This window comes from Entelurus aequoreus, linkage group LG15, assembly GCF_033978785.1.
Source record: "Entelurus aequoreus isolate RoL-2023_Sb linkage group LG15, RoL_Eaeq_v1.1, whole genome shotgun sequence".
Classification (NCBI taxonomy): Eukaryota; Metazoa; Chordata; class Actinopteri; order Syngnathiformes; family Syngnathidae; genus Entelurus; species Entelurus aequoreus.
Genome location: NC_084745.1, coordinates 41,179,079 through 41,194,579, shown reverse-complemented (window position 1 = coordinate 41,194,579; position 15,501 = coordinate 41,179,079). Strand labels below are relative to the sequence as shown.

At 37.9% G+C, this 15,501-nt stretch overlaps 1 protein-coding gene across 2 annotated transcripts in view; it reads left to right on the top strand.

Annotated features, from left to right (window-relative positions):
* The window catches only part of LOC133630160 (cyclic AMP-responsive element-binding protein 1-like), a 77,765-nt gene that overhangs the window by 24,371 nt on the left and 37,893 nt on the right, over positions 1 to 15,501 (top strand). For both annotated transcript variants that reach the window (XM_062021554.1, XM_062021551.1), the window contains exon 2: positions 1,007 to 1,160. In XM_062021554.1, coding sequence (XP_061877538.1) covers positions 1,007 to 1,160 — 154 coding nt within the window. The remainder of the gene's footprint in view (positions 1 to 1,006; positions 1,161 to 15,501) is intronic.

Here is a 15,501-nt window from a genome sequence, read left to right as displayed (position 1 = left end):
ATATTCTAATTTTGTGACACACGGAATTTTGGATTTTCATTTGTTGCCACTTCAAATCATCAAAATGAAATGAAATAAACATTTGAATGCATCAGTCTGTGTGCAATGAATAAATATAATGTACAAGTTACACCTTTTGAATGCAATTACTGAAATAAATCAAGTTTTTCAAAATATTCTAATTTACTGGCTTTTACCTGTATATGATATGTGTGTGTATGTTACTCATCAGTTACTCAGTACTTGAGTAGTTTTTTCACAACATACTTTTTACTTTTACTCAAGTAAATATTTGGGTGACTACTCCTTACTTTTACTTGAGTAATAAATCTCTAAAGTAACAGTACTCTTACTTGAGTACAATTTCTGGCTACTCTACCCACCTCTGTTTATATGTATTGGATATGCTTTGGCTTAAATTTTGTGTGAATTTTGCTCCACGGTTGCTTTTCTAACCTACTTTCTGAGTATGTCTGCAAAACGTTTGATTCTGGAGACATTCCCAGATTGCAAATGAAACCACACCTTACCAAAAGTATCATAATTTCCATCCATCCATCCATTTTCTACCGCTTGTCCCGTTCGGGGTCGCAGGGGGTGCTGGAGCCTATCTCAGCTGCATTCGTAAAAATCAACACCGTTTCAATAAATATCACCAATATTGTTTTTCCAGACATGGTAGAAAATTGATTGACCTGGTCACAACATTATTAGGTACACTGGCCCACGCTCAGATCAATACAGAGCTGCATAAAAAAGCTCCCTTTAGCAGGGTTCATGTCATCGCATGTCTTATGTTGGTGCTACTGTGCCTATGCCAAGATCATATGAAAATAATACTTTATCCTACCTTCTATGTTTCTTCAAACCAAGTCGTAAGTACTGTATCAGATTCCTCCGAATCAAATCATCGGAAGACACTCATGGATTGTACATGTGGCTTGAATTTGCTTTACACTGCTGTACTTTCCTATTGACTTATTCATTTCTTTTACTTTTATTTTAGCCTCCTCAGTCTCACAATTTAAACGCTGAGGGGACACAGACGCTGACAGCCATGACGACGATCAACCCGCAGACACTTGCACCTGAATCCAACGGCTATAATTACTTTCCAAATATGTGGCCCTCCCAGAATGGCTTTTTCCCTGCAATGCAAGGTAATTTCTTAATACTTTTAATTGTTGACACGTGTCCTGGGTTTGTGAAGTCTGAAGGGAAATATTTTTGCAACACCCTCACCTTGAAAAAAATACGATGTACAAAACACTGCATGACACAAGAAAGTACAGAAAACATTCTATATAAACGATTAAAACAGTTTTTCTGTAAAAAAAAATAGTGACTATTGTTTCTTATCCCTATCCCCGTCAATAAACCCCCCTTTTCTGTCGCAAACTACTTTTTGTTTCTGTTCCTCTATCTCATCAACCCCAGAGACAGATCAATCGATCAATCAAAGGCTATTTATATAGCCCTTAATCACAAGTGTCTCAAAGGGCTGCACAAGCCATAGATAGCCACAACACAGAGTAGAGGTTCTGTCTGAGGTTTATCCTGTCACTAACTGCTTATTCATTTGGGGTTCAGTTGGTTCTCTTAAAGTTCCAGTAGAGTGGAAAAACAAGTTGACTTTATATGCTCATTTGTGTTTCATTGTATCCATTAAACCATATCCAATTGTATTTACAATCTGCAAAGTATGTGAAAACACAGTTTAAACATCACAAAAAGCCACAAACTCAGTCAGCTATTTTGAACATTCCGATCTGAATACCTTCGGCTACTTTCGGAGATTGACGTCACTGTAGTAACGTTTCTGCACTCTGACCATGTTATCAGATCAGTCATACTGTAAATACGCAAAAACTGGAAAGAGATGTGGCGTTTATCATTCACAATCCTTATGTAAGTCAAGAAATTGTTCAAAATTGTAAATATATAGCTAACAATTGAGTAACCAGATCAAGGGTCCTCTGTTGCACTCATTATACTCTCTCTAAAACATCCAGAAAGCGCCAACAATACTCCGTTTACATGTCATGACCTGAAAATGGACCAAATATGAGTGATATTGTTATTATAAGCGCCACGCAGACGGACTATAGCAGTGAGCTAATTCTAGTTTACGCTGCTATTGTTGACTATTCTACTTTGTCTCAAACTTGCCAAAAGTAAATTCTAGATTAGAATTCATGAATCTCTCACCTTGTAGGAGACAAATGTGGCCATTGCTTGAGAGGCTTGGTCGACTTTGACATCACCAAGGTGGTGAAAAAGACACAAAAAGACTCTTCCCGCAGGAACTTATTTTTAACCCTTTGTGAGGATTGCGATTGATTTTTCATCCAAACGGAATTATGTGAGCGTCCCGTCGGTTGGCATCCCAGCGACAGTGGAAATATTACAGTAAGTGTTTAATTTTGGTTTGTTATGGTTACCGTAATTTCCGGACTATAAGCCGCTACTTTTTCCCCTCGTTCTGGTCCCTGCGGCTTATACAAGGGTGCGGCTTATTTACGGCCTGTTCTTCTCCGACACCGACGAAGAGGATTTCGGTGGTTTTAGTACGCAGGAGGAAGACGATGACACAATGATTAAAGACTGACTTTTCATATACCGGTAGGCTGGTTATTTTGATAACGTACAGGTGAGCACTTTGTATTACTTTGCACCGTTGTATTATTTGTACTCTGCACGAATGCTGTTCGCCATGTCAAAGATGTGAAAGTTTGATTGAATGATTGAAAGATTTATTGTTAATAAATGGGACGCTTTGCGTTCCCAAACAGTCATCTCTGTCCCGACAATCCCCTCCGTGGTAGCAGGAACCCCTATATACTACGGTAATTACACATCAAAACCCTGCGGCTTATAGTCGGGTGTGGCTTATATATGGAGCAATCTGTATGTTCCCCTAAATTTAGCTGGTGCGGCTTATAGTCAGGTGCGGCTTATAGTCCGGAAATTACGGTAGTTTGTAAGTTTACAACCGAGCAATGCTGCGGATGCTAGTATCACAATAAAGCTGCCTGCGAGTAGCAGTCGGCTTTCTAAAACTTACTGCTCATCCTTTTTGTGTTCGGGTTCAAAAATTTAAGGTCCAGGATCATATTGTTTCCCCAAAGTAGTCATTGTTGGCTCTCAGAAAGTCTGCATGATTAGCATTGTTGTTGATGGGGAAGGGATCTTTGGTTCCTCCCGTGACGTCACATGATCACGTGACTGGCTTCCTCATTATCTCTCAAAATGGCTCAGGAATTGTCATAAATCAGATATATATGATAATAGCACCAATATTGAGGCAACTAGTTTTTCCACTCGACTGGTAATTTAATGTATGAGGACTGGTGTACTAGACCTGCACCTTGTGTAAGAATCTTTACATAACTTCTGAATTGGCACAATATAAATACAATTAACTTACCATATCCTCCTAAGCTCCAGTAAGTGAAGGCGAGAGCGTGAGATGGACATGCGAATAGGTGCAGCGGACTCTCAATCTACGTTCCTACCCTCAGCTACGGTCACAAGCTTTGAGTAATGACTGAAAAAGTAGGATCACGAACACAAGTGGCCGAAATTAGTTTCCTTTGTAAGGTGGCTGGACTTACCTTAAGAGACAAGATGAGGACCATGGTCATCCAGGAAGAACTCAAGAGTAAAACGTCTGCTTCTTCACATCGAGAGAAACCAGTTGCTTTGAAGTCTTTGAAGTGTCTCAGGCATTAGTCTGAACGCTTCCTGGCTGCCTCCCTGAAGAGGTGATCTGGGTATATTGAGCCAGAAGGTGGCTAGGACACGCTGGAGGGATTATGTCTTGTTACAGCTGGCCTAGAAACTCTTCAGTGTTTCTCCGGTGGAACTGGAAGAGTTGACCAGGAAGCAGGAAGTCCGAGGTTACCGAATGAGACTCTTGCCCTGGGACAGATGGACGGATGACTGGAGAACCAGCATCCTCTGCAGTGGACATTTGTTTACGGTCTATTTCTTCTACTGGTTACAAATTTTAGAAAAAAAATTACATCGCAATTACATGCAAAACACACATTTCCACTCCAGAAGATGCTGGTTCTCAGGGGGATATGAAAAATACAACATTATGATAAAACTGACAGGTTGACCCAAGGTTGACCTAAGCAGAACTCTCTGCCGGGTTGCGGACGAGATCCTGCCTCAAGTGGAGGAGTTCAAGTACCTTGGGTCTTGTTCACGAGTGAGGAAAGCGCGGATCGTGAGATCAACAGGCGAATCAGTGCGGCGTCTGCAGTGATTTGGACACTGCATCCGTCCATTGTGGTGAGTTGGGAGCTAAGCCGGAAGTCAAAGCTTTCAATTTACCGGTCAATCTACGTTCCTATCCTCACTTGTGATCATGAGCTTTGGGTTGTGACCAAAGGACAAAATCGCAGGGACAAGCGGAAAAAAATAGCTTCCTTCGTAGGGCGGGGGATCTCTCCCTTAGAGATAGGGTGAGAAGCTCTGTCATTTGGGAGGGGCTCGGAGTAAAGTCGCTGCTCCACCTCATCAAGACGGGCCAAATGAGGTGGCCCGGGCATTTGGTTAGGGTGCACCCAAGACCCCTCCCAGGGGAGGTATTCAGGTGCACATCCGACCAGTAGGAGGCCACGTAGAAAACCCAGGACACGTTGGAGACACTAAGTCTCCCAGCTGGTCTTGGAAAACCTTGGGATCCCCCAGGAGGAGCTGAACGAAGTAAACTGGGGAGACGGAAGTCTGTGCTACTCTGCTTAGGCTGCTTCCCCCGCGACCCAATGATGAATGGATAGATGGATTGCCCCTCTGCCTGATTCCAAATTTATGTGAAACTATTTTTAAACTGTTTTAACCAACTTGAATTCAATTTGATGCATGTTTTATACTAAAACAAATTCATGGAAAACAAATGGTTCAATAAATTTAGAGCAGAATAACAAACGTAACGTATTTCGATCGAACCAAGCATTACTGCTTACAAGACAGCACTAATGCTGCACGCCCCTGAGGACAACGAGAACATTTAGGGAGTCGGAGTGACGGAGCATGTTTGCAGTAAATTTTCATATTTTCATTAATTGACATTTTAATCTTAATCCCACAAAACCAGTTGTAATACCTTCAGTAGTGTATTGTGGTTTCTTGTAGTTGCATTACAGTAGCTTTTGCGCAGCTGTAGTACTTGTAGTAATGTACATGCAGTTTTTTGGAATTGTAGTACTCACAGTAATGCACTTATAGTTTCTTGTAGTTGTAGTACTTGTAGTAGAAGACTTGGAGTTGTAGTACCTTTATTAGTTTATTGTAGTTCATTGTATTATTGTACTTTAGGTGATGTACAAAGTTTGTATATACAATATATATATATATATATATATATATATATATATATATATATATATATATATATGTTTGTGTGTATATATATATACACACACACACACAAACACACATGTATATATATATATATATATATATATATATATATATATATATATATATATATATATATATATATATATATATATATATATATATATATATATACTTATACATATATATGTATACAGTGTTTCCCACACATTCATTTATTTGTGGCGGCCCGCCACGAAAGAATTACGTCCGCCACAAATAGATTTTTCGGCATTTTATTTTTTTATTATTTTTTTTTATTTTTTTTTTTTGTCCTGTCCAGCTTCTCAGGCAAATCATATAGTTGATGTAGATGCCCATATAGGCTGTTCAGATTTACTTTACAAAAGAGAAGTGTAGGATACTTCTCTTGTTGCCTTATTTGTAGTTGACCACTACTGTTTTCTGTTTATTTGTTACTGACTGTGGCAGGACACCTCTGCCTCTGTTTCACTTTATGTTGCTGGTAAATAATATGGTTGTAGTAGTAGGCTAAAGTTAAATTATTTAGTATGCGCTAATTAAAGGGGCAGCGCTTTAAGAGACATTTTAGCTTTTATATTTTATAAGATATATTTTTTGTAAGAACCACAATTAATGAATATATTTCAGTGAATAACTTATTGTTCAAATCTGTATATAAATATGTACATAAAGTTTTGTAATTATATTGTAAAATGGATGGATGGACGTTTAAAACAAAACTGTTATTATTAATTAGTAAGTATACATTTTTTGAGCCTTTTTAGAGAAAATCATATCATTGTAGTAAATTTTGCAAATGACGATGACGTTATGGTGACCACGCCCGTAGCCACGCCCCCACCGCCACAGGTATCTTGGCAGTTTATGGAAAACACTGGTATATATACACATATGTATATACATACACATATGTATATGTATATATACACAAATATGTATACATACACATGTACACATGTGTATATATATATGTATATATATATATATATATATATATATATATATATATATATATATATATATATATATATATATATACATACATACAGTATATACACATATATGTATATATACTGTACATATGTATATATACATATGTATATATACATACATACATACACATAAATACTGTCAGGTTCAAACACTGATGACATCTATTAAACAGACAAGAAGCAAGGAATCATGCAGAGACAGAGTTAAATTTGGCTCAACGCACTTATCGGCCGATAAATACGTTAAAAAGTAATATCGGAAATTATCGGTATCGGTTTCAAGATTATCGGTATCGGTTTCCAGAAATAAAATTTGTGACTTTCTAAAACGCCGCTACAGGACGCAGGAAGATGTACAGAGCGCCAATTAATCCTTGAAAGTGCTGCCTTTGCGTACTGGCCCAGTCACATACTATCTACGGCTTGACACACGCACTAGCGAATGCAAGCATACTTGATCAACAGCCATACAGGTCACACTAAGGGTGGCTGTATAAACAACTTTAACTCTGTTACAAATATGCGCCACACTGTAAACCCACACCAAACAAGAATGACAAACACATTTCGGGAGAACATTCGCACCGTAACACAATATAAACAAAACAGAACAAATACCCAGAACCCCTTGCAGATGCTTGTTTTCATTCAGAAAAATCTACCTCTCACACATGATGACAAGGAGAAAAAGAATTAGCCCACTCTTTAAAGGCCTACTGAAACCCACTACTACCGACCACGCAGTCTGATAGTTTATATATCAATGATGAAATCTTAACATTATAACACATGCCAATACGGCCGGGTTAACTTATAAAGTGACATTTTAAATTTGCCGCTAAACTTCCGGTTCGAAACGCCTCTGAGGATGACGTATGCACGTGACGTAGACCGGCGAACACGGGTATGCCTTCCACATTGAAGCCAATACGAAAAAGCTCTGTTTTCATTTCATAATTCCACAGTATTCTGGACATCTGTGTTCGTGAATCTGTTGCAATCATGTTCATTGCATTATGGAGAAGGAAGCTGAGCAAGCAAAGAAGAAAGTTGTCGGTGCGAAATGGACGTATTTTTCGAACGTAGTCAGCAACAACAGTACACAGCCGGCGCTTCTTTGTTTACATTCCCGAAAGATGCAGTCAAGATGGAAGAACTCGGATAACAGAGACTCTATCCAGGAGGACTTTTGACTTCGATACACAGACGCCTGTAGAGAACTGGGACAACACAGACTCTTACCAGGATTACTTTGATTTGGATGACAAAGACGCAGACGTGCTACTGTGAGTATGCAGCTTTGGCTTCTAAACATTTGATCGCTTGACCGTATGTGCGCAACTTTTTTTTGCGTATGTACGTAACTTTTTTAAAATATATAAGCTTTATGAACCTTGGGTTAGGTGAACGGTCTTTTGGGCTGAGTGATTGTGTGTGTTGATCAGGTGTTTGAATTGTATTGGCGTGTTCTATGGAGCTAGGAGCTAGCAGAGGAGCTAGGAGCTAGCGTAACAAACACGCAGGTGTTTTTATGCAGGATTAATTTGTGGCATATTAAATATAAGCCTGGTTGTGTTGTGGCTAATAGAGTATATATATGTCTTGTGTTTATTTACTGTTGTAGTCATTCCCAGCTGAATATCAGGTCACCCCCGGCTCTCACAGCATCTTCCCTATCTGAATAGCTTCAACTCCCCACTAGTCCTTCACTTGCACTTTACTCATCCACAAATCTTTCATCCTCGCTCAAATTAATGGGGAAATTGTCGCTTTCTCGGTCCGAATCTCTCTCACTTCATGCGGCCATCATTGTAAACAATAGGGAACTTTGCGTATATGTTCAACTGACTACGTCACGCTACTTCCGGTAGGGGCAAGCCTTTTTTTTATCAGATACCAAAAGTTGCAATCTTTATCGTCGTTGTTCTATACTAAATCCTTTCAGCAAAAATATGGCAATATCGCGAAATGATCAAGTATGACACATAGAATAGATCTGCTATCCCCGTTTAAATAAAAAAAAATCATTTCAGTAGGCCTTTAAACTTCATCTGTTGCACAAATAGACTAATAGTCTGGACTGAGTGAAGCTGTTTTATTTATTTTTTGTGCCTTTTTTCCCCAAGCACTTTAAAGGATGGCTGTGTTTTCTACTAGTCTAGACTGAAGCTGTTTTATAAATGTTCATGCACTTTAAAGGATGGCTGTGTTATCTACTAGTCTAGACTGAAGCAGTTTTTTATTTTTGTGCCTTTCTTGTTTTTATTTGCACATTTTTGTTACTCATACGAATACGTTAAGAACAGGGCAGATTGAGCCCAGTTTGTAGTATACTTTGGACTGAAGCTGTGTGCCTTCATTGTTTTTGTAGATGTTTTGAGGCATGTTTAAAAAAAAAAAAAGCACTTTGTGAAAGTCAAAGTTACTTTGACTTTCACAAAAAGTTGTAGTGGGTATAAGGATTATTTCAGGGAGAGCATGTCCCAAATCCCAAGCTGCTGTTTTGAGGCATGTTAAAAAAATAATGCACTTTGTGACTTCAATAATAAATATGGCAGTGCCATGTTGGCACTTTTTTCCATAACTTGAGTTGATTTATTTTGGAAAACCTTGTTACATTGTTTAATACATCCAGCGGGGCATCACAACAAAATTAGGCATAATAATGTGTTAATTCCACGACTGTATATATCGGTATTGGTTGATATCGGTATCGGTAATTAAGAGTTGGACAATATCGGAATATCGGATAACGGCAAAAAAAACATTATCGGACATCCCTAAAATCTATACATTGTGTCCATGGACGTTTTGTTTCTTCCATACATTTCTTTAGTCTGTTTTTAATTGTTAAATTTTTCCTTTCCACTATTCCTGCACTTTGTGGATGATAAGCACAGTGGTTTTTGAGATCAATTTGGAATAATAATCCTATATTCTTGATTAATTGATTTATAATAAATAAATAAATAAATGATAATAATAATAATAATAAATTTATAGATATAGTTATACCCTATCTTGGTATTATATCTTTGCATAGTGCTTTTGCTACTGTTAGCGCATCTGCTTTTCCTTAGGAAATATTTCTACCCACTTTGAAAATGCATCTACTATGACCAGACATTACTGTTTTTCTTCACTCTTATTTTGTTCAATAAAATCCATGCATAGATGTTGGAACGGGTGTTGTGGTTTGGGGAATTGGCCTCGCGCAGGTCATGCATGACCCACAAACATTTTTTGAATAAGAATAAAAGCTTCTGTATAAGGTTCATCTTCCCTCCTGTTGAGGCATGAGTACAACCGTGGCTCAAAACTGCTGCCCACTTATACAGATGTTTTGGTAAGATTGGTTTATTGTCTGGACATACATAGATGTCTTCTTTGTTAAATGCGGCTCCGTTTTTTATTTTATTTTTTTATTTTTTTATCCATTCATCTTTTTCTTTTGGGGTACTTTGTTGTTGCATGTCTTTTAGTATATCATTATTCATGTTGCTAGTTTGTAGTTTAAAAACTTGTATTTCTTCTTCTGCTGTTTGTTTTGCTGTTTTGTCCGCAAACGCATTTCCTAGTGATTTTGCGTCCGTTCCGTTGGTGTGTGCCGCACATTTGCATATTGCTATGTTAGTTGGTAACTGTACCGCTTTTAATCATTCTTTTAATAGTTCTCCATGTGTTACAGGTTTTCCTGTTGACATTATCATTCCTCTATTGTTGTGTTGTGCAAATGTGTGTACTGTTGAGAATGCATATTGGCTCTCTGTGTGTATTGTAACATTTTGATCTTTCATTAACAGTGCCGGCCCAAGCCTCCATGGGGCCCTAAGCAAAATTTGATTTTGGGGCCCTCTATTTCTGCCAATAATATTGATTGTTGATCATTCACACACCTCCTAGAAACTCATTGCGGCTCTGGCAGTGTTGTTTACATTATCCTATTGTCAGCCTGGCATGTCTTTACAAATGACATGTCATTTATAAAGATATGGGGGTGGCCCAGTTAAGAACATAAATAATACCAATGAATGAACAAATGGTGTCCAGAGTGCCACATATGGTTCCTAATCTTAAAATGTAGAAAACATTCAGCTACAAGAGTGGCCTGGGGTTGAACAGTCCAAGTGATAAAGCTTTGTATTTACAGTAAAAGTGTCATCTTGTCTCATCAGTCTTGTACATATTAGTCTTTAATTACTAGTTTATATTTTTAGTTAATTGTTCATATTTAATGTTTACTTTGTACAAAGATAGCGCAGTCTACTGAAGTTAAATTCCATGTGTGTTAAACATAACTGGACAATAAAGCTGATTCTGATTCACTTTTTTATTTTTGGTAACAAAAACCTGAAACAGCAATGTGAAAAAATAATTCGTAGTGCAAGAAAAACAAAGTGCAACAATAAAATCACTTAAATATATATAAAAAGGAACAAATTCAATTGTACAAAAAACAACATAATTAAATTAAATATCAAGCAAATACTTAAATAATATTAATGAACAGAGTTACCAGAAACAAGGTAACATAACGGTTTATAAACAAATATAAAGTTACTATATATTAAAACTATGTAAATGTACATAACGATGTGCAAAAAATTTTTGGGGAAAAAATCAAAATAAACTACCTTAAATTAAGGTCCTTAATTCACACATTTGACCATCACATCACAGTTTTGTTCCTCTGTTCTTCACCACCCACACCACTCCACCCACTCCTTAAAACCTGTGCTTCCTGGCTTTTCTGGAGGCAAAGTCATTTATGACATCACTGTAAGAAATCTGATGGCCGACTTTGTTATTAATACTAATCACTGCCATGTACGAGTCTGACTCAGACACGTACATGCAAAAAATAAAAAATAAGAATTTTTTGTTAATTGCTTTTGGGGGCACCCTGGTGGCCGCGGGGCCCTAAGCAAGCGCTTAGTACGCTTATGCCTTGGGCCGGCTCTGTTCATTAATTTACATGCTTTAGTGCTACTAGTTGTGCAGCTTGCATTGAGTAATTTGATGGTCATTTGATAGCTTTCAAAACTTTAGTTGCTGTAACAACCGCACATCCTATTCTATTTTTATTTCACATAATGCTGCTTTAGCTTCTAAATTCCACTCTATAGGTAATGACATTTTTAGATCTTTTCCATACATTAAAGGCCTACTGAAACCCACTACTACCGACCACGCAGTCTGATAGTTTATATATCAATGATGAAATATTAACATTGCAACACATGCCAATACGGCCGGGTTAGATTAGTAAAGTGCAATTTTAAATTTCCCGCCAAATATCCTGCTGAAAACGTCTCGGTATGATGACGTTTGCGCGTGACGTCACGGATTGTAGAGGACATTTTGGGATACCATTGTGGCCAGCTATTAAGTCGTCTGTTTTCATCGCAAAATTCCACAGTATTCTGAACATCTGTGTTGGTGAATCTTTTGCAATTTGTTTAATGAACAATGGAGACAGCAAAGAAGAAAGCTGTAGGTGGGAAGCGGTGTATTAGTGGCTGGCTGCAGCAACACAAACACGTAGCCGGTGTTTCATTGTTTACATTCCCGAAAGATGACAGTCAAGCTTTACCATTGGCCTGTGGAGAACTGGGACAACAGAGACCCTTACCAGGAGGACTTTGAGTTGGATACGCAGTACCGTGAGTATGCAGCTGCGGCTTCCAAATATTTGATCGCTGGCCCGTACGTGCATGCCGCTATGTGCATGTCACGTACGTAACTTTGGGGACTTTGGGGAAATATATGTTCTGTATTAACTTTGCGGAGGTGAGCGGTACTTTGGGCTGTGGGATTGAGTGTGTTGTGCGGGTGTTTGATTTGTATTGGCGGGTTATATGGACGGGAGGGGGGGAGGTGTTTGTTATGCGGGATTAATTTGTGGCATATTAAATATAAGCCTGGTTGTGTTGTGGCTAATAGAGTATATATATGTATTGTGTTTATTTACTGTTTTAGTCATTCCCAGCTGAATATCAGGTCCCACCCGCCTCTCACAGCATCTTCCCTATCTGAATCGCTTCCACTGCCCTCTAATCCTTCACTCTCACTTTCCTCATCCACGAATCTTTCATCCTCGCTCAAAATAATGGGGAAATCGTTGCTTTCTTGGTCCAAATCACTCTCGCTGCTGGTGGCCATGATTGTATACAATGTGCAGATGTGAGGAGCTCCACAACCTGTGACGTCACGCTACTTCCGGTACAGGCAAGGCTTTTTTTTTATCAGCGACCAAAAGTTGCAAACTTTATCGTCGATGTTCTCTACTAAATCCTTTCAGCAAAAATATGGCAATATCGCGAAATGATCAAGTATGACACATAGAATATGGACCTGCTATCCCCGTTTAAATAAGAAAATCGCATTGAAGTAGGCCTTTAATTTATTTTATGGAGCTACTATTTCAGCGTAATTTGGTATCCAACTTCTACAGTAATTAGTTAATCCTACAAATTACATCAATTGCTTCTTTGTTTGTGGTTTTGGTGCTTGTAGTACTGCTGTTTTTCTGCTTCCCACAATAGTGCATCCATCTTTGTTTAGAGAATGTCCTAGATATTTTACTTCTGTTTTGCATAATTGGACTTCTGTTTTGCTTACTTTGTGTCCTTCACAATGTAGATGATTTAATAACGCTAATGTATCTTTTCTACAGGTTTCCTTATCCGGTGATGCTAATAATATGTCATCTACGTATATCAGGACTTTTGTCCTCCTCCTGGAGCAGACCTGGGCATTCTGCGGCCCGCGAGCCGCATCCGGCCCTTTGTGCGTCCCTGTCCGGCCCGCGTGAGGCCAATTATAAATTACAAAATACATTTTAAAAAGTATCTATGTCGAGTGTGCAATACAACGGTGCTGCTTTTGTTTTGAAAATCGTTATTTGTATTACTTCCGTGTGGACGTATGCGTGTGCGTGATTGTGAGTGAATGTGAACAGCTGCAATCATTAATTACAAAATAAAGTTGAAAAAACATCTATGTCGTGCGCGCAATACAACTGTGCTGCTTTTATTTTGAAAATTATTATTTATGGGCGTGTGTCAGTGTGTAACCTGCGAGTGAAGGTGCACATGCAGCGACAAGTGATGCACGGTTTACACCCGAGACGCTAAAAAGAGAAAAGTTGATGAAGAATGGCGTGTTTCCAACAAGACATGGACTGCCATGCAACGTTCCCTCTAAGGTGCGTGCCTGCGCAATTGCGCACTGCTCAAGCGTCTGCTGCGCGCAGCAAATATATGCCGCGCACCAAATCAAATCCCATCTGAATTCTAAACAAAATAAACATATTTATTCTATGTAATTTTGCAATGCAACTTTGAGTGACAGTGACAACAAGCGGCCCTAACAGTGTTCGTCAACACCGTTCAATTGAACACCGTTCAATTATTGTAACGTCTATCGAGATGCTTCGAGGCCAGGAATTATATCGATCACTTTATTGAGCAAAACTGTTTATATTCGGCCATAACCACACCAAAAACATAAGTAAAACACTTCTATCTCGAAAAACTAGTCATTTTCTGCCGTACAAACCAGGCCAAAACCAACTTGTCATCTGTCACCAACACGCATACCACTAAACCACTGGTGCGTTTATGGCCACACAAAAAGTCGGACAACTCAAACATCACACAAAGTTACACTATGACTCCTCAGTCATACGTGTGCTTATTTTACTGTCATTTATTATTAATGTTAATTTATTTATATTAGTCATGGAATGCTGTTACATACACTATGTTGAAGTATTACTATTATTATTAATTATTATTATTATTTATCTTACGGTATATATCAAAAATAATATTGAGCAAAATTTAATTGAAATATTGTCGATGTGGCCCTCCAGCAGTGCTCGGGTTGCTCATGCGGCCCCCGGTAAAAATTAATTGCCCACCCCTGTCCTGGAGGGTCGAATTTGGACATGCTTGCATGCATTGCTTGTGAATAGATTGTCGGACTTTCCGCATACCCTTGAGGTAGTCTTGTATAGGTGTATCTTTTCCCTTTATAAGTAAATGCAAACCAAAATTGACTTTCTTTATGTATGGGCATCGAGAAGAATGCATTACTGATATCACTCACTGTGAAATGTGTCCAATCCTGCATATGATGTTTAAAATTACAGCATTTATTATCCTAATAAACACTAAATCAATATTCCTAATTCAAATGTTATACATATTACTTCATTTAATTTTAAGTAACATTTTAAACCCAATAAAACCTGTTTATAATTGAATTAAACAATAATTTTATAACTCAGAGAGAGATTCTTCCATTTCTTTATATTTTTTATTTGTAATTATTATTCAACAATATTCAAAGCAAACCGTTGTAATGGTTATAGTCATACTCATGTCCATGCACCGACTGAGAAAATAGTTCTATTTACCCAGAACATCATTTAAATGTCATTATTTTACTAATTCTTGCGTTTGGGCTTTTTAAACTATCATTTGTGTCTGTCAGTTACATTCGAGCATGCTGCCATGCTACACTTTTCACTTGTGCACCCTGACTTCCTGTCATGTGTGATATTCTGCAAAATAGAAGCATGCATTTATTCCCGTTCGTTTATTACTCGCATTATACTATCAAAAGTCTATAGCTAACTGATAGCTGTTGTGATTGCCCTGCCTCCTTATTTATTCTATGTTATGCCATTATCTAATCTTAGCTCAGCACCCAGATGTTTGGTGTACTGCAAATGTCTAAAAAAAAATAATCCAACCTAAGAATGTTAGACTACACTTTAAAGTTAAACCAACTTTAAACATAGTAATACAATCATTTTCAAACTTCCACTCCCAATGTGCCACACACACACACACACTCACACACACAAAGTTGTGTGTGTGCGTGTGTGCACATCTAAGAGATAAGGCGAACAACACTCGAAGAGCGTTTTTTGTTTTTGTTTTTTTCCTCAGCCTGTAAACATGTAGCTTATTTTATATCACTTTATCATGCTATACATATCGACTCTTATTATAGTTATTAGTCTAGGTTCTTATTTGTTCCATTATTTTAATTATATATATATATATACATACATCATCGGGTCCCTTATAAAAGTGCAATTTAT